This window comes from Anabrus simplex, chromosome 6 (genome assembly GCF_040414725.1).
Source record: "Anabrus simplex isolate iqAnaSimp1 chromosome 6, ASM4041472v1, whole genome shotgun sequence".
Classification (NCBI taxonomy): Eukaryota; Metazoa; Arthropoda; class Insecta; order Orthoptera; family Tettigoniidae; genus Anabrus; species Anabrus simplex.
The window spans coordinates 267,540,726-267,560,200 of NC_090270.1; the positions used below are offsets into that span (position 1 = coordinate 267,540,726).

The 19,475-nt window shown below is 38.6% G+C and overlaps 1 protein-coding gene across 2 annotated transcripts in view; it reads right to left on the minus strand.

Annotated features, from left to right (window-relative positions):
• The window catches only part of Cse1 (chromosome segregation 1), a 296,434-nt gene that overhangs the window by 203,276 nt on the left and 73,683 nt on the right, over positions 1-19,475 (minus strand). For both annotated transcript variants that reach the window (XM_067150404.2, XM_067150403.2), the window contains exon 8: positions 13,629-13,796. In XM_067150404.2, coding sequence (XP_067006505.1) covers positions 13,629-13,796 — 168 coding nt within the window. The remainder of the gene's footprint in view (positions 1-13,628; positions 13,797-19,475) is intronic.

Genomic DNA, 19,475 nt, shown 5'->3' on the forward strand with positions numbered 1-19,475 from the left:
AATATCGAAGGGAACTCGTTGAAATTTGCCAGTAATACACATTCCACACGTCTACAATGCGGCGATCCATCACGAAAATATTCATGATGTTACTTTCACTCAGCGTCAGATATAACTGGCCTCCGCTACACGCACGTCTTGCTTCCTGGATCCGGTCAACTTCAGCGGCTAGCGATGAATAGGTCTTAATCGCCGACTTAGAAAGTCAACGAAAGAGTTTATTGCATCGCAGTATGGCAATTCCGCCCTTGCATTTTTTGCACATATCTCACAATTTCATCTTCGACTTCTTTAAAGCGTGCTTTTTTTTTGTGCAGTACGCATTTTCAAGCTCTCTTTGTCTTCACGATAACGGCGAATATTGGCTTTAGTTAGGCCTATGCCGTATTTTCTTCCGGCTGCACAATTATTGTACATTTCTGAGTGTTTAATAGCCATTAACTTAAAATTGGCATCATAACATCGACAAGAACTCGTTGAAAATTTGCCAGCAATACCTGTTCCACGTATCTTTACAATACGACGATCCATCACAAAAATATTCCTGCTGTCTATAAAACATAACTTTACTAAGTGTCAGGTACAGCAGACGGGTTATAACTTTACTACTGAGTAGCCGTGGCCTTTCTAAGAATTCGAAGGCTCGCATGTTTTGATGCCATTCTGCAGATTTGAGGAACGTTTTTGCAGAGGATAATAGAATGTCATTCTCTCTTCACTATTTCCCGAGATCCAGTGACGTTACACATAGGCACAGTACAACCGGTCGCGCGGCTAGCGCGATGTATGCTAAAGAGGCGATCGTTTATTGTCAACGAGTTTTGTGTGCGCGTGGCGGGGGGGGGGGTGAAAAGAAACAGCGTGGTTACTGCAGTAGTTGCCAGTGGTGTTCATTACTATCAGGCCGAGAATGCTGAATGACCCTTGATTTTTTCGCATGAGATTCTGAGAAAAAAAAACTTCGTCTTGGATTCGGAGAAATGCGGTATCACTCCAGAGGCTTCTGTGGCAAACATTTCAGTTTTCTTCTTCAAACTGCGTCACCTAAGCTAACCGTATATGTATCGTGAAAACTATTTGAAACGCATGTAGAGAAATGATAACCTCCTCGCTAAAAATTGACATGGGAACAGCTTTCCGAAATTTAACTAGACGTGAGAAAATATAAACTATCCTTTGAAATCGGTGATGTACCCTGCCATATCTTGAGGTGTATCACATTCTTACTTAATTTCAGTATACGGTATACCATTAAAATTAAGAGATCGTTTACTTACATCAGCCTTTATTTTTAACGAGTTAACAACTGCTATCCCGGCTACGTTGTTAACGCATTTATTATGAAAACATGTTATCATTTTGAAATTTCTTTAGAGAACAGCAGTCAGCGGGTATTAATAATCGATACCAATATCGCCTTCGAATGTTGACGAGAGAGCTCGCAAATGCCATAGCGCGAAAACTATACCGTACCGAAGATGATCGATCGCACTTTATGGCAAACGTTTCGGTTTTGTTATTCAAATAGTGTCCTATCCTAACTTAACTGTACTATATGTATGATGAAAACATACTTCAAGCGCCAGTAGAGAAATTATAACCTTCTCGCTATAAATTTACATGATAGTAGCCTTTCCGTAATGTAACGGACGCGAGAAAATATAAACTAACCTTGTAATCAATGACGCACTCTGCCATATCCTGAGGTGTAGGCCTATATCATTCTTACTTAATTGCGGTATTTAGCATTAAAATTAAGCGATCGTTTATTCAGCGTTTATCTTTAACGAGTTAACAACGGTTATCAGACACGTTATTTTCGCATTTATTACAAAAACATGTTCTCCCCTTTCATTTTCCTTGAGGAAGAGCAGTCGACGGGTATTACTAATCGACTCCGACATTGCCTTCGAATGTTGACGAGAGAGCTCGCTGGTAGGCATAGCGAGAAAACGATACGGTACCGAAGATGATCGATCGCATGCAGTATAATGACCGAGTGCATGAATATCGGCAACGGAAAAAATCGAGCGCACATAATCGCTCATAATAACGGATGTGTCAGAGATAGGGCTCTCGCTGTAGCCGAAGGATAATACACAGTTTAATATGGGGATTCCGAAGGGACGGACAAAAGTTTCGTTCTAACGGGGTTCTCGTTATATGCCATACTCGCTATAGCAGACTTCTACTGTAATTACATTTTTTGGCATATGTTTTAACACAATTTACAACATTTATTATTCATATTATGTATCCCCAAGCGTAAAACCTAAATTTATTTCACATACCTATACTGTATTTCCACAAATTATTAAAATGTAAATACATATTTTAAGAACTTCCATAATAAGCAAATAAATCGGCAATATTTGTTACTCAATAAAATTGAAAATGCTTCTGTTATAAAATTATGCTCATATTCTCATTTTACGATTGTGTGTTTAATGCAGCCATGCACTTTGGCAGCTTACGTGAAGAAAGCAACTGAAGGCCTTCCAGTAAGCTTTCCGAAAATAATACACGTATCCTGCGTACACAGGTTTTTGAAACTGTACGAGCTTAGTACACTAAATAGAATAAATTAGTGTTTAATAACAAAAAAATATTTGTAAAAGCACCCTTGAGAATCGATCTATTTAAAGACATTTTCTATGACTTGTGCTTCCTCCTCTGCCTATTGTCATGCAGTGGGGTAGCTGGCAGAGTGCTGTGGTATACTACGCAGACAATATCAAAAGTTTCGCATCTGTTGTGAATGCACTAGACAAAAACGATGCATAGTCAAGAGATTTGTGCGCGTGTATGGAGCCCTATAGACATGCTTGAAACATCAACTAACCTCTTGTCCTAAACAGTGAAGGAAGTGCATGCTGTTAACCTAGATTCACTCTCAGCTTCGCAGGTACAGGGACTGCTAAAGGTCAAATATTAAAATTTGCTATGGAAAAACGAAGTGCCGATTGCAGAAACGGTATTTAGACGATATCTATGGTTAAACAATGCCTAAGTATGGAGGCTGCATTGAAGAGACGTTATTTATCACTTAGACACTGTCTAAAATAGATCATGTTTAAACACTGTCGAGAGTACTGTAACTTCAAATGAGAGGAATGAATCACAATCAGAGGTTATGTATCATGAAACATGTAATTTGTATTATCATGTTGAGACGATTCCGGGAAGAAAGGTTAGTCCGACTACCTCTCTGTGGATGTTACGAAAAACTTAAAACGGTCCACCTTTTCAATACAAAAATGTTATATTTATTTATAACATGTATTTGCACTTGGAACTAGTTTCGACGCTGTGTTTGCGTCATCATCAACCAAAATGTGGGAAATAGGCAAGATGTAGGCATTTATATTACACAAGGCGTTACATTAAACAATACACATCTTATAAGGAGATAAAAGCAGGGACGAATATAGAAACAAATGAATCGTTGAGAAAACAAAAGTTATACATATTAAAAATAACCTTAACCACATATCTTGCAGTGCGAAAGTGTTCTTCTTGAATGATTCCTGAATATAAAAAAGAAATACACGCGCACACATTTCTGGAGAGCCAGCAGGCAGGACAAAGTAAAGTGAAACCTTAAGAGTTCTTCTGAGAAGAGTTCCGCATTTTTTCTATGTTCCAACTAACTAATGAAGTCTCCCTTGAGTTCCTGATAAACATACATAACAGGAAATTCTCCTTCATTCTCAACAATAGCTCTAAAGACCAACGGTAAAATTTTTATTTTAAATATTGTGCAGAGACGTGAAAGCATGATTTTGAACATGATATAACTCCTTCATATGACCCAGTTTTTTAATACAAGGTGTTGCATTAAATAATACACATCTTACGAGGAGATGAAAACAGGGACGAATGTAGAAACACATGCATCGTTGAGAAGGCAAGTTATACATATTAAAAATAAGCTTAACCACATAACTTGCAGTGCGAAAATATTTGCCTTGAATGATTCCTGAATACAAAACGCGCGCGCACACACTTCTAAAGAGCCAGCAGGCAGGAAAAAGTAAGGTGAAACCTTAAGAGTTCTTCTGAGAAGAGATCATGATTCTTTCTATGATCTGACTAACTAATGAAGTCTCCCTTGAGTTCCTGATAAACATACACAACAGGAAATTAAACAATACATATCTTACAAGGAGAAGAAAACAGGGAAAGTTATACATATTAAAAATAACCTTAACCACACATCTTGTAGTGCGAAAATATTCGTCTTGAATGATTCATGAATACAAAACACACGCGCATACATTTCTGAAGAGCCAGCAGGCAGGAAAAAGTAATGTGAAACCTTAAGAGTTCTTCTGAGAAGAGTTCATCATTTTTTATGTTCCGACTAACTAATGAAGTCTCCCTTGAGTTCTTGATAAACATGCACAACAGGAAATCCTCCTTCACTTTCAACAATAGCTATAAAGACCACGGTAAATTTCATTTTTAAATATTGTGCAGAGACGTGAAAGCATGATCTTGAATATAATATAACTCCTTCATTTAACCCAATTTTTTACACAAGGTGTTACATTAAACAATACACATCTTACGAGGAGATAAAAGCAGGGACGAATGTAGAAACAAATGCATCGTTGAGAAAGCCAAAATTATACATATTAAAAATAAGTTTAACCACACAACTTGCAGTGCGAAAATATTTGCCTTGAATGATTCCTGAATACAAGACGCACGCGCACATATTTCTAAAGAGCCAGCAGGTAGGAAAAAGTAAGGTGAAACCTTAAGAGTTCTTCTGAGAAGAGTTCATCATTCTTTCTATGTTCCGACTAATTAATGAAGTCTCCCTTGAGTTCCTGATAAACATACACAACAGGAAATTCTCCTTAACTCTCAACAATAGCTATAAAAGACCAACGGTAAATTGTATTTTAAATACTGTGCAGAGATGTGGAAGCATGATCTTGAACATGATATAACTTCTTCATTTAACCACCTTTGAAAGTTTCTCTCTATATTACGTAGCTTCATTAACACACCATTCTGTAGATGCAAAATATAATCTTGTAATCTTCACAGGTTCGGTATTCAGCTCGACAAGAATATAAAATAGGTATTAAGGAATCTTTGTTGAGAGTGTGGAGGTTGACTGTGCCAGTATTGCCTATTTCCCACATTTTGGCTGATGATGGCGCAAACACAGCGTCGAAACTAGTTCCAAGAGCAAATACATGTTATAAATAAATATAACATTTTTGTATTGAAAAGGTGGACCGTTTTAAGTTTTTCCTAACATCCTTTCTCAGTTCAATACGGACAAAATGAAATTCCTGTGTTTAAATACCTCTCTGTGGGTCGCCCGCTGCTAAATCGCAGCAATTCGTTTGACACGTACGGGGAGATAGATCTTAAAATAAGGTTTTGCTTTTCGAGATACTTGTTTCTTGAGACTGACAAAGGGACAGTCCAGTAACTGTCAACTTGAATACAATTCTTGCAAACCGATATCTTTTATTCTCTACATGGGGTAATTTCCATGGAATTATATGTCACTTCGACTACATACATATCAGAATTGTGTGTCCCGATCGTCAGAGGGCTGTCACATACATCAACCGGGAGGGATTCACTTATATTTACTGCCAAGTAAACACACACAATAGTGAAAACTAAAAAGTAGGTTGTATGGGGTTTTTATATACGGTATATAATCGAATAAGTTCTCGGCAACAATCAGATTGGAACAGGCAAGTGGTGGTGATTATTGTTTAAAGAGGACTGGGGAAGAAGAGCCGTGGCCATAATAACAGACCTAGTATTTGCCTGGTGTAAAAATAGGGAAACAACGGAAAACAATCTTCAGGGCCGCTGACGATGCGTTTCAAACCTACGATCTCCAGAATGCAAGCTACATCTATATGGCCCGTACAACACACTCGGTTACACATTACTATTCCTTCATCTTCGCTTCGTCGAAGCTACCGTATTTACGAGTAGATCACACTCACTGTAACAACGCTATAATCAAAGCTACACTTTCCCGTACGGTGGCGTGTCGCTTTAGTGTCGATAATATTATGATGAGATTTAATTTACACCAAAAGTGATACTATTATCTGTAGGCACGTCATGCTCATGCTTAGCCATATTTCAGTAATGTCAATGTGTAGGAAGACAAACAGCTGACTGGCATTCGGCGCGCGCACCGATGAATTTCACTGGTTGTGACAAGCAAAGAGTTGCATGAAAGATACTTCTGTGTCCATTTTCAAACCATAATGAAACTTTAAGTGATGTCTAGTTAAACATCGACTTAACATTGTTTATGCAATGGAAGATCGTGCTCGATTTAGATGTTGTTTATGTAGATATTGTCTAAGGCTTAAAATTGGTCATCGTTTCTGCAATCGGCCCAAAGACTTTTAAAAAATGAGTGAAATTGCTAAAGTATTAGAGGGTGTTCATGTTGGTGAAATTGATGGCGTTAGTGTTAGTGACATACCTCTCTTTAGCTATGCATGTTTGACGTCCTGTGATGTGGAGCAATCGTTTTTACAGTAGAGATAATCGGTATGCATCTGTGATGGAGATGACCTCTGTTATTCACTGCAATTCTGAGACTACTTCTAGCAACTAATATTGCAGCGTGTGATTGGAGAGTACGAACTGGTACAATTTTTTCAAAGATGAGAGGTGGTTTCTGCTATATTTTGTAACGACTGCAATTTTTGAAAATATGAAATGAATTAACGGTGAGTGAAATAAGTATAAATACCAAGACAATGGGCGCCACCTGTAAAACAATTACAGGAATATATAACTATGTAGAGCAATGAGTAACTCCCTCTCCCAAGGCGACGGTCATCAGGCTGACGAAGCTCCAGACTCACTTTATAACCTTACCTGTTTACCCCTGAAATTAGATGTAGGTAGCATGCCAGGTTCATCCTCACTCCACTGATAAAAAGATTTACTGCAAGTTTGATACCAGGACTTTACTCCCAAAATAATAAACAAAAATATAATAAATACCACAATAATCATCACTTAAAGAGAACCCCTCCTGATTGCCGTCCACAAAGGCAACATACAAACAAACAACTACGACCAACATTAATCATTACTTCATGAGACCTACTCGTTTGTCGTTTACAAAGGCAAATATACACACTACTAACCAATAACAAAATCATTACTTGACGAGATATACATTTCTTAACATACCTCCAGGTAAGAGTCCCACTACACTCACTACTGTTACAAAACAAAAATCGTATTCTGGTAAAGAAAAGTACAACTTTCTCTACGTACGGATGCAACCTTCTTTACGAAGAGCATCCCCAACCTTATTTACGCACTTCATCGACGTCTTGAGTCCTTCCCGAGTAATACCAATATAATGGTCCGTTATTGGACATTATAAATTTTCCAGCTAACTCATTCTTGGTTGCCTGCGTTTCGCCCTCGTGTGCTAAGTTAGGCTCATCAGTTGGGACTTAGCACACCACCCAAGACGCAAGGCTGGTGCATACCGTGGAGGCCACTGCATAGGCTATTTGAAGCCACCAGCAGTGCCAATGCACTGTGAGAGCCATGTCTCATTTCCAAAAATAGATGCCTGCCTGGCCATCAAATGATGTAGATGTTGATTCCTATAGGGAACCTAAAATATTTGTCCTGAATGAGTAAATTTATAATACCAATATAATGGTCCGTTATTGGACATTATAAACTTTCCAGCTAACTCATTCTTGGTTGCCTGCGTTTCGCCCTCGTGTGCTAAGTTAGGCTCGTCAGTTGGGACTTAGCACACCACCCAAGACGCAAGGCTGGTGCATACCGTGGAGGCCACTGCATAGGCTACTTGAAGCCACCAGCAGTGCCAATGCACTGTAAGAGCCATGTCTCATTTCCAAAAATAGATGCCTGCCTGGCCATCAAATGATGTAGATGTTGATTCCCATAGGGAACCTAAAATATTTGTCCTGAATGAGTAAATTTATAATACCAATATAATGGTCCGTTATTGGACATTATAAATTTTCCAGCTAACTCATTCTTGGTTGCCTGCGTTTAGCACACGAGGGCGAAACGCAGGCAACCAAGAATGAGTTAGCTGGAAAATTTATAATGTCCAATAACGGACCATTATATTGGTATTATAAATTTACTCATTCAGGACAAATATTTTAGGTTCCCTATAGGAATCAACATCTACATCATTTGATGGCCAGGCAGGCATCTATTTTTGGAAATGAGACATGGCTCTCACAGTGCATTGGCACTGCTGGTGGCTTCAAATAGCCTATGCAGTGGCCTCCACGGTATGCACCAGCCTTGCGTCTTGGGTGGTGTGCTAAGTCCCAACTGACGAGCCTAACTTAGCACACGAGGGCGAAACGCAGGCAACCAAGAATGAGTTAGCTGGAAAATTTATAATGTCCAATAACGGACCATTATATTGGTATTATAAATTTACTCATTCAGGACAAATATTTTAGGTTCCCTATGGGAATCAACATCTACATCCTTCCCGAGTGCCGCACAGGTTAGTGTGGCACCTCACGTTTCTCCAACTGAAACTGCATACTCAGCCGACGATCTTCTTTACCCAGAATTAGCTCTGTGCGCAACCACACATCCACTATCGAATGTAGATTCGGTACGCTTTGGTGCCACCAGAAACTTGTAGCATCAGCGATATTTAGCGTGCTCACTCCGTAGGTAAAATATACTTAAGACCAATAGAGCATAATGAATTTTGAATAGAGCATCGCCTAGGAATCTGTGCAAAGTAGCTCCCGCGTGCCGGTCCGAGTGAGAAACACAGAATCAAGAACGCAAACACAACCAGAAACAGAATCAGAGTCCGAATGCGTACATACTTGTATAGCTTGCTGCACGTGGTCATAGCATCCCGAAAAGTTTATAGGTAGCAACGCTCTCACAGGCACTTCTTGACGCGTCACTCAGTCAAACCAACCTCGCTTAAAACAAAGCCCTCGTATTGGCTATTGAGTGTCTGATGTGACATTGAACGTCCACTCACGTACATCCACATTGATCCACTCCAATTCTTCAGCCTATACCACCTGCCGTACTCCGTGTTTCCAAGCCACTTTGTTGCAACACATTCAACTGACTTCAACCGTCCTTCCCGATAGAGTAGCAGTTTTCCCAGTTGCACAATCCTACGGCTAGGCCATATTTACAGACTCTTACCCAAACGGAAATTTATACAAAATATAATGATGCACATATGTAATATTCCCTAACTGCACATTCTTCTTATAATATTACGTTTTTACATTCTCAATAAACAAAATTACACGATTTTAACATTACAAACTATATACGAAAATTTCCTAACCTAAAAATTCGGGGATCGTACATACGTACGGTTACAATTTAAACAAAACATTACCTTTTATGCAAGTACAATCATACTCGGGCACATCAAAAATTAATATACCATACAGTACTTTTCCATACACAGACATCCACTTGCCTTAAGAAGCATGTTTGAAAACACCATATTTTCATATTTACCTCTTGAACGCAAGTAGTCATGTGATATTTAAAGCAGAATATTTTTAACAAATATTTTTAGCATATAAAAAATAAATATTTTTCACATTTTTAGCACATAAAAATCTGCTCCCTAATTATAAATAATTCAATGTTAATATGACATATACTTCGAAATAGTTCAATCATAATACCATATCTATGAGAAGATATTCAAATTAACAGTAATAACAATTAAATTTAAAATTGCAGTAGAATATAAAATATGTAATAACATATTTTCATCTCATCAGTCGAATATTGCATATAATGACACACTGTTATAGGATTACCGTATTTCTAAAAATCCAAGACGACCCTGAATGCAAGACAACCCCCACTTTTTCCTTCAAAAAGATAAAATCAGGCTTAAGAAGTGCTTTGTGAAATCATCCTTTTATTTATAACAAATTTCAAATTGTGAGAAAAATAAACACACACAAGTACCATGTGAATCTACTTCTTTAATAATTTTCATCAGAGGTATCTGATACTGCCTTTGAAAGTTCAGAGAATTCCTCTTCACAAGCCTGTATTCGTATCGATCTCATGTTATGGCCATTCCTTCCTTGCAATTTAAATGCACATCCTCACAATTTCATGTTTGACTTCTTTAAAGCGTCCTTGTTGAAGGCCACTGAATCTCTCTCTTGTACAGTATGCATTTTTAGATTATCTTTTCCTTCACGCCGACGCCAAACATTGGCTTTAGTTATGCTGTATTTTATCATGGTTGCACAACTGTTCTTTATTTCCGCGTGTTTAATAACCATTAACTTAAAATTGGCAACATAATATCGAGGAGAACTCGTTGAAAATTTCCCAACAATACCTGTTCCACATGTCCCTACATAATGATGATCCATCAATAAAATATTCTGCTGTCAATAAAACTGTTACTTTCACTAAGCGCCAGGAACAGTAGACGTATTATAACTCTGCCACTGAGTAATCATGGCCTTTCTAAGAATTCGAAGGGTCGCATCCTTGCTATTCCAATTCGAATAACATATTCTGCACAGCTGGGGTTTGGAAGTAACTTATGATTAACATTGCAGTTAACCCAACAGAGTAATGTTTTGATGCCATTCTGCAGATTTAATGAATGCTCTGTAGAGACTAGTAGAATGTCATTCTCTATTCACTAATTTCTGATAACCAGTGACGTTACCCCACAGCCAGCGATGTATAGGCCTAATAAAGACGCGGACGTTGAAGATCAACAAGTTTTGTACGCGCGTGCAGGGTGTGAAGGGAAGCAGCATGGTTACCGTGGTAGCTGCCAGTGGTGTTCATTACTGTTAGGTCACGAATGCAAGACAACCCTTGATTTTAAACATGAAATTCTGAGGGAAAAAATCATCTTGGATTCAGAGAAATACAGTATTTTATGTGGTTGCCATCAAACTGTATTACTGAAGATCGGAATTGATGAATACCGGTAAAAAAATTCTTGGATGGAATATGTTCTGCAAATTAAAGCTATTGGTTAAATGTCAATCTGTCCATCAGTACTGATACTGAATTACAAAAGTATTCCACAGAAAGAATTTCATTAAGTCCAGATGAAACACTGGTTTTTAATCATCAGCATCAATCTAAAACAAAAATCTAATTTAAATATTTCACTATACAGTAGAACCTCGATAATTCAAAATCGGTTAATTCAAAATCCCGCCTAATTCGAAGAAACTCCCATTCCCGGAAACATGAGATACAGTTTTGCATGTTATTTCAATTGTTTAATTTGAAATACGGATAACTCGTAATTCGAAGAACAATGTCGGCCCCATTACCGAAATTCAGACTTTTAATTCGAAACTGCCTTTACATTTTAAAACAATAGTATGTTACAGAGTAATTTCAACTTGAAATTTATCCGCTCCGCGTCATAATAGAACGCGCTTTCCGGAACGTGGAGGGGTAGCTTTCCGCACTTACACTCACTTCGGTGGGTCTACAGTGCGCTTCATGATTGCTAAGTTGAATGAAATCGGAATTCTTTTGTATTCAACCTTTTATGGAACGCCGTAATATCACGCAACAGGCAGTGTGCGGGGAAAAAAGAATCCGCGAACACTGGCGATACCGACAGTTGACGAAAAAACGTGGCTCATATAATAAATTCGTAGGCACCGAACAATATTGTCATTGCCGGTGAAATTGCATTGCATTATTTTAATGCGAGCCCAAACGTTCTTATAGTTTTAAAGAAGAAATTGCCAGCCGGGAATTCGTACAAGTGTGAGGTATGGGGGTCATAGTAGTGCGTTGCAATGCACATGGAAGCGAGATACTTTATCCCCTCGTCGTAGGAAAGTTCGATAAACCACAATGTTTTAAGAGCGTCGGGCACTTTCCATGCCAGTACAAAGCATCTAAAAATGCAAACTGTACAGAAATCCAAAAAATAATTCATTTGCACAGGGGAACCAGCATAATTTATCCTCGTCTTTGAATTGTGCGATTTTTTTTCTTTAGTTGCGTGAGGTTATGTTTGTCAGTGATTTATCCAAGTGCATTATTTGAACATTGTAAATGCACCTTGTTGGATACATTTCAGAAATAGTTTTTTCCAAGGCATTTGGAAGGTTTAAACTGTGAATCGAGGTGATTGCATGTATTAATGGATCTTAGAATACTTTGTGACGCGGCAAGTGTTTATATTTCTGAAGTACGAGAGAAGTGCCATGGCGGGAAATCGTACAAGGATAGTGTCATAGAAAAGTTCGATTTTAAGGGCATCGGTTACTTTCTGTGTAAATACAAGCCATCTAAAATGCATACAGTGTAGTAATCCAATTAATAAAGCACTTGCACATGGGAGACAGCATAGATTTCTCTTCGTCTTTGAATCGTGCTTTTTTTCCTTTCTTTCGTTGTGTGAGGTTATGTTTAGCAGTCAGATATCCGAGTGCATTATTTGAATACTGTAAATGCACCTTCTTGGATACATTTTGGAAATAGTTCTTTTTTCATGGCATTTGAAAGGTATAAACTGTGAATCAAGGTTAACTGCATGCAGTAATGGGCCTTAGAATATTTTGTAACGCGGCAAGGGTTGGTACTTCTGAATTGCGAATTGGCGGTTAATTCAAAATCACGTAATTCGAAGTCCGATTTTTGAGTCCCAATGACTTCGAATTAACGAGGTTTTACTGTAATTATAAATTATTAAATGGCAACAAGTGTGAGACACTGAAATGTCAACCAATAATGGATGGCATTAGCAAAACTACAATTTTTCAACAATGGTACAGAATGGAATTCCACAATGAAAATTGAAAAATGACAATGACTTGATCTGACACTTGTTTGCTTCTTTCAGGAAGTCAAAATACTAATCAAGGAGTGTCCTGACAAAGCTGGGAAGCGGAAGAAGCTCACTGGGAATGGAGAAGAAATGGATGTGCAAGAACAGGGACTGATCAGGAGAGAGGCCTTCTATTTGAAGATGGTACTGTATAAAGATGTGGAGATTATCCTTGTTGCTCTCTCTTGCCACACTGACGTATCACTGCCTTTATCCTACTACGTGTCTCTATTTTCGTACACAACTTGATCTGTCACTTATTTGTTTCACTCCAAGGATAAGATTGTATTTGTATACATTCCTTTTCTAATTGAATACTGGGGTACTGGGCTGTACAGTATAAGGTCACCATAACTCAGTGACTGAAAGAAGGCAACGTACTATATGTAGAGCTGGAAGTTATGGCAGGTGTGATGATTATGGTGATTATTCTTTCAAGGGGCAAATTAACAGGGTTATCAATCTCTGTTAACAATAACATTGTAAGAGAATAAGGAAATGTCTCAGTCCTATAGAGAAAATGAAGATGTCAGCTAAAGAGAAAGGCCATAAAAGGCTTAAAATCAGAGAACTGATCGAGGGAGGTTGGGTAAAATAGAGTAGTCAAGCGCGATTAGGAGGAACAATGCTAGATCCAGTTGTAAGCCAAGTGCAACAGAGCAACATCACAGGTTAAGAAGACTTGCTGATCTATAATGATAACAGACTGATCTGGCAGGGCAAATATTGGAGTGAGTAGAAGAGTTGTATCTATTACTCGAAAGCTTACCGCATCATACTTGGCCTGCTGTCCTGTAGAAACCAGAAGACTCCAGACATCGGTAACAAAGGAAGGTAGGTACTGCTGGAATTCCTCATCATACTTCTGTGCATAGAGGGCAACATTATCACAGAGCTGAGATTTTAGTTGCTCTAGTAGGCCCGCTTCCTCATCTTCCTGTAAATTGAAACAAAAGACATCAAAGAATTTTGGAGCAACTATTACATAATCACAGTCTTTGCAAAATGGACACCACCACATAATGGATATACCTGAATTTTCCTCTTCAAATTTATGAAGGAAAAATCCTTGATTAATGGATGCATTTTATTTCCAACAAAAACGGTCTTAGTAATACTTAAAATTTTTAAATTGAATGGATTAAAATATGCAATAAAACTAGCAAAAAGAGATCAACAGATGCACACTCAGTTGTGTTGACCACACACTCCCCTTTCCGCAAGGGACAGCAATAATTTCCCCAGCATGTTCCATATATAAAAAGGGGATGAGAGAGCACAGTATTTAATAATAATGTTTAATGCAGCAAATGGCCAAAAGTAATTACAAGATATACACATGAATTATTCCTTACTTAGTTCAGTCGAGGACATACGGATAAGAGCACAGTATTTTCAGAGTGTTTGCTTGTAGTATTTATTGACAATAGTCGATGATGAGAAATGAAGATCACTGAAGTCATGTTTTTTTTTTTTTTTACATAATAATTCATTCTAACTCTAATTGCGACTGATTCTTTTCAACGTGCACAAAATACGCTCAATGACTAATAACCCACCTAGAACGCCTGCGGTAGTCTGCAATGATTTAAGTCTACGTGTTGCTAGTACCTATAAAATATTAGTAAGGTTTTATTAATAATTTTAAGATATAGTGTGCTGTAGCCACTGCTTTTGTTATAAAAGTTACACAGCTGATTCTGTCACTGATCAACTGACGATTCACATGTACCGGTAACAAGACCATCAACAGTGTAGTCCCTACTGGTTTGCTGTATCGCTACTGATTCTATCAATTATTTCACATTTGATATGGTTTACAATTATGTTAGATTCTTCAGAAGACGTCCAACCACCACCCATGACAAAAATACGGAGTGATTCAGACACTAGCCAGCCATGCTATGAAAATTTGTCAACCTCAGCACTTAAACAAGGAGCTCAGCCAACGGGTACAGCCATAAAGATATCCAGTGAGCACTCCATCCCAGACGTCCAACAACTAGGGAGAAAGAAGAGGAGTGGCTGGCAGCAAAAGATTTTTTTCCATATATTGGGAAAACAACTGACAGAATAGGAAGGCTACTGGAGTCCTATAGGATTAAAACCATATATAGGCCAACAAAGAAAATCCAAGATCTATTTAGGTCTGGCAAAGACAAGCGCCATCATCTCTCCACAGCAGGTGTCTAGGCACTACAAAACACAGCATCGCCACACAATTGAAGGAACACAACAGACATAGCCGCCTCGGACAAGCAGATACTGTAGATCATCAGTCGCTGAACACTCGCTGCTAGCACGCCATGACATACAGTACAGCGGCAACAAAGTACTGTGAACTACTGTGTCTTATCACGTCCCGCTAGAGGGAAGCCATTGAAATCCTGAAGCACACCAACAGCTTCAACCATAAGGAAGAATCTGAACGGGTAAATAAAGCCTGGTTTCCAGTCCTGAAAGCCTTAAATTCTGAAGGACGCGATGGCCAAGGCAGAAGAGAAAAAGCAATGGGCGATCAGTTGCCTGTCTCCACCAAGGCAGGTTGATATACATCGGGCTCCTTAAGGCTTCAACCACTGGCCAAAGAAAAGACAATCAGCGACCACCCACTAGCATGACGGGCCAACAGGCTAGCAGCGTACCATAGCTTGCACTATCGAAGTCAGTTGGAACCCTTGACAATTACAAACCATCACTCTCATTTTTGTTCCGTATTGAAAACAGCAATCTCACTTAGTTTACAAAAGGAGTATATCTTTTACCCCACCTATTCAATACAATTAATACAGAGATGCCAACATTCAAGAAAGGCAATTCGTAATGCAGCCACTATGGCACCGAGAGGGGGGAGGGCGGGGCGGCAGCAGTCGTAGGTTTTTTCCTTTTTTCCGAGATCTTACTAACTTACATTTCATTGAAAGCTTGTAGTTCCTGTTTGGTAAACGTACACTGGTGACATGCTTTTTCTTTTGATATCATGTGCATCCTCTGCACTAACAGAGCACTTAACAGTGAATTTTACAGTGTCTACCCCGTTCATTTTTATACTGCCTCTTCTACTGATCCGGAGTGTACTTGATCTTTTATTTCCTTTTCCTATGCATTGTTTTTCATGTTTTAATTGGCTGATGATGACCTAGACTAGGGTCAAAACCGGTACCACTTCTACTTATTATTAAATAAGAATGTAATTCACTACATTTCTTATTCTTTTGTATTGAATAGGCTGAACCTCTTTATCAATTATTTCAACTTTAACTTAACAGTTCGGAGTTCATATTAGCGCGGAATTCAGTTTTGCTCTTCCTCGTCATGCGCATCTGAAAAATCGTGGCAATACACACTACAAAACATGTGTGAATTAGATTTTGAGGAACGCAGTAAACAGGGCCATTCCTTCGAGTATTTCTCCCTAAATTTTTGAACTATTTTTGGTTTATTACTAGTGTCACTAGTCACGGTAACGTAATCACACGTATTTTCCTGCACAAGAAATCGCTTCATTATTTCAAAACTTTCGCATTTCGTAACACACAATTACCATATATCTTAGAAGAGCAATATATGTAAATTTGGCAAATAAAATCGCAATAAATACTTCAACAGTCACGCACACAGTATTCACAATTAAACGGAGTTTCTCACCATTTTGCCGACAAAAGAACTCGCATACTTACATGGAAGTCTGATCATGTGATGAACAAAAGGCAACTCTGCAAGATATATCAGTTCACGGGTGCCTATTTTTCCGGTACTGGAAGCACACACTGCGTTCGGCGCGTGAAAACTCAAAATATTCTTAATCGAGGGACAGGAAAGGGGTATAAATGATTACTGAGAAATCCGGAAATAATATTCTGAGAGTTCAAGCTGTAATGGCATTCCTTGTGTATCTTTTTGAACACTTCATACACTTAGATTTAAAAATCAACAAAAAATCGTAATTTGTGGTGTGCGATTCGTAAAGGCATAATTACGATGGGTAATTCGTAATTATTACGATTGCAATGTAACTGTTGGCATCTCTGTTAATACCACGTTTAGAATTTCTATGTTTATTTAACCACATAACGTGGTATTAATTGTATTGAATAGGTCGGGTGAAAGATATACTCCTTTTGTAAACTATGTAAGATCCTTGACAATGCCGAACGCAATCTTCGGTGAAATGTCGGGACCATCACATGCACCTGGACCATGGCCTAATGGCCCAGAAAACACTGATATAATGTGTAGCGCCGGCTGTGAAAGCCTCTTAGTATATCCACAGAAATCTTGTCAATTCCAGCTGCTTTTCTAGTTTTCAACTTTTGTATCTTATTGTAAATGTCGTCGTTATCACACATAAAACTGAATACTTCTTTCGTACTTTTCACCTCCCCTATCTGGACATTATCCTTGTAATCAACAATCTTTACATACTGCTGACTGAATACTTCTGCCTTTTGAGCATACACACTCCCCTTGTTCATCAATGATTCCTGGAATGTCCTCCTTGGAACCTGTTTCTGCCTTAAAGTACCTATACATACCCTTCCATTTTTCACTAAAATTTGCATGCCTGCCAATTACGCTTGTCATCATGTTATTCTTAGCTGACTTCTTTGCTAGATTCAATTTCCTATTACCGAGCTCGATAGCTGCAGTCGCTTAAGTGCGGCCAGTATCCAGTATTCGGGAGATAGTAGGTTCGAACCCCACTGTCGGCAGCCCTGAAAATGGTTTTCCGTGGTTTCCCATTTTCACACCAGGCAAATGCTGGGGCTGTACCTTAATTAAGGCCACGGCCATTTCCTTCCCACTCCTAGCCCTTTCCTGTTCCATCGTCGCCATAAGACCTATCTGTGTCGGTGCGACGTAAAGCAACTACCAAAAAAAAAAAAAATTCGTATTAAGTTCCTTCAATTTCTACTTACTTTCACAGCCATTTCAAACTCTATTTCATTCCAACCTGCACCTCCTTCTTAGACTCTTTACTTCTCTGTTAAAATATAGTGGGTCTTTACCATTCCCATACCCGCCAACTTCACAAAACCAAAAATCAGGAGATTTTGATGTGAAAATCAGGAAAAATCAGGAGAAATCAAATTGGTCAAAACTGCTTATTCTACATGTCTTGCACAATACAAGAGTACTATGCAGTGGCATATACTGAGGGCTACCAAGGCTATCGGTGAAGCCCAAACCTCAATTGAGAATGATGGGAGTCTAAAGCACATTATAATGTAAGCATCTGACACATTGTTCCATATAAAAAGCTTCAAATCAGTTAGAAAAAACGTTGCACGTATTTCTGAGAGCAAGGCATCGGCTGCTGTATATCACATAGGAGCGGTGACCGGGGAGAAGAGGGGTGCTAGGCTTCGGTTCGTCAGATCGCCACTGCTAACTATCAACCATGCATTACTCATCGCATATACTTCCTCACCTCACTTAATTACATAGATAACAGAGTGCTGGCATTTCACTTCCGTTTACTTCTTGATAATGGGTCGGACACCACCACTGATCCCCCGAGGAAGCTAATTAACCAGTGAACGGTGGGTATACCCATTGCAAAATTCAACATTTTTATTTAATAGTACCGGTAATAATAATAATAATAATAATAATAATAATAATAATAATAATAATAATAATAATAATATAATAATAATAATAATAATAATCATAATGGTGCATGGCATCTGTATAGGCTTGATGGTGACCTAATGAGGATTAAATGAATGGCAAAGACGTCATACACCCCAGGCCCCAAGACAGGGGAATTAAGTATGAGGGGTTGATTCTGAAAATTGAACCGGGGCCACCGGACCAAAGGCAAGTATTCTATCCATTTGGCCACAAAGCCAGACTTTAATTTTCTAATCCTTAGCTACCTTCTCCACTGAGCATTGGCAGTAGCAGAGGCCAGGGCACTAGCTTGTGAAGCAGCGTTGACAACACAGCAGGCTTCTCCATTGGCTATTGGCTGCAGCTCAAAACGCTGAAGGCTTGACTTCACTAAACCATTTATTGAAAAGAGGTACCCTAAGTCTAGTGATAGCCCACGTCTTGATCCCAGCATACGCCTATGGTACTATGGCACATATTATAACACTTAACATCTCAAAATCCGACTTGCTACACGAGGTTACAAAGCTAAAAATTACATATCTCTATTCCCTCACAGGAAGTATATGAGTGAGATGAGTGAGATGACTGGTCTCCGATAAGCGTTCCGAAAACTCATGCTCATCACGTGTGAATCAGTCAAGCACTTAAATTCCATTACTTAGCAAATGTATAGATTTATATATTGCACAACACGCCTGCACGATTATGCAAAATGCAATTCTATTTTTAACAAGTAATAAATTCAAATTCGCCAGAATTGTCTCCAACTGGCTCCTAAAATCTCTGGAAGAGCTACTATTCGCTATCTTTGAAAGTCTGTCACTAAATTACTAAAAAAAACCTTAAAATCTAGCAACTAGTCTCTAGAATCGACTAGACTGCATGTGTTTATTTAAACACGGACACAGCACGCGAGAACAAGAGATTGACAATAATTAATTGTAAAACGTTTTAATAAATCGGATACGCGTCACGATATACAAGTTTCCATAAACAT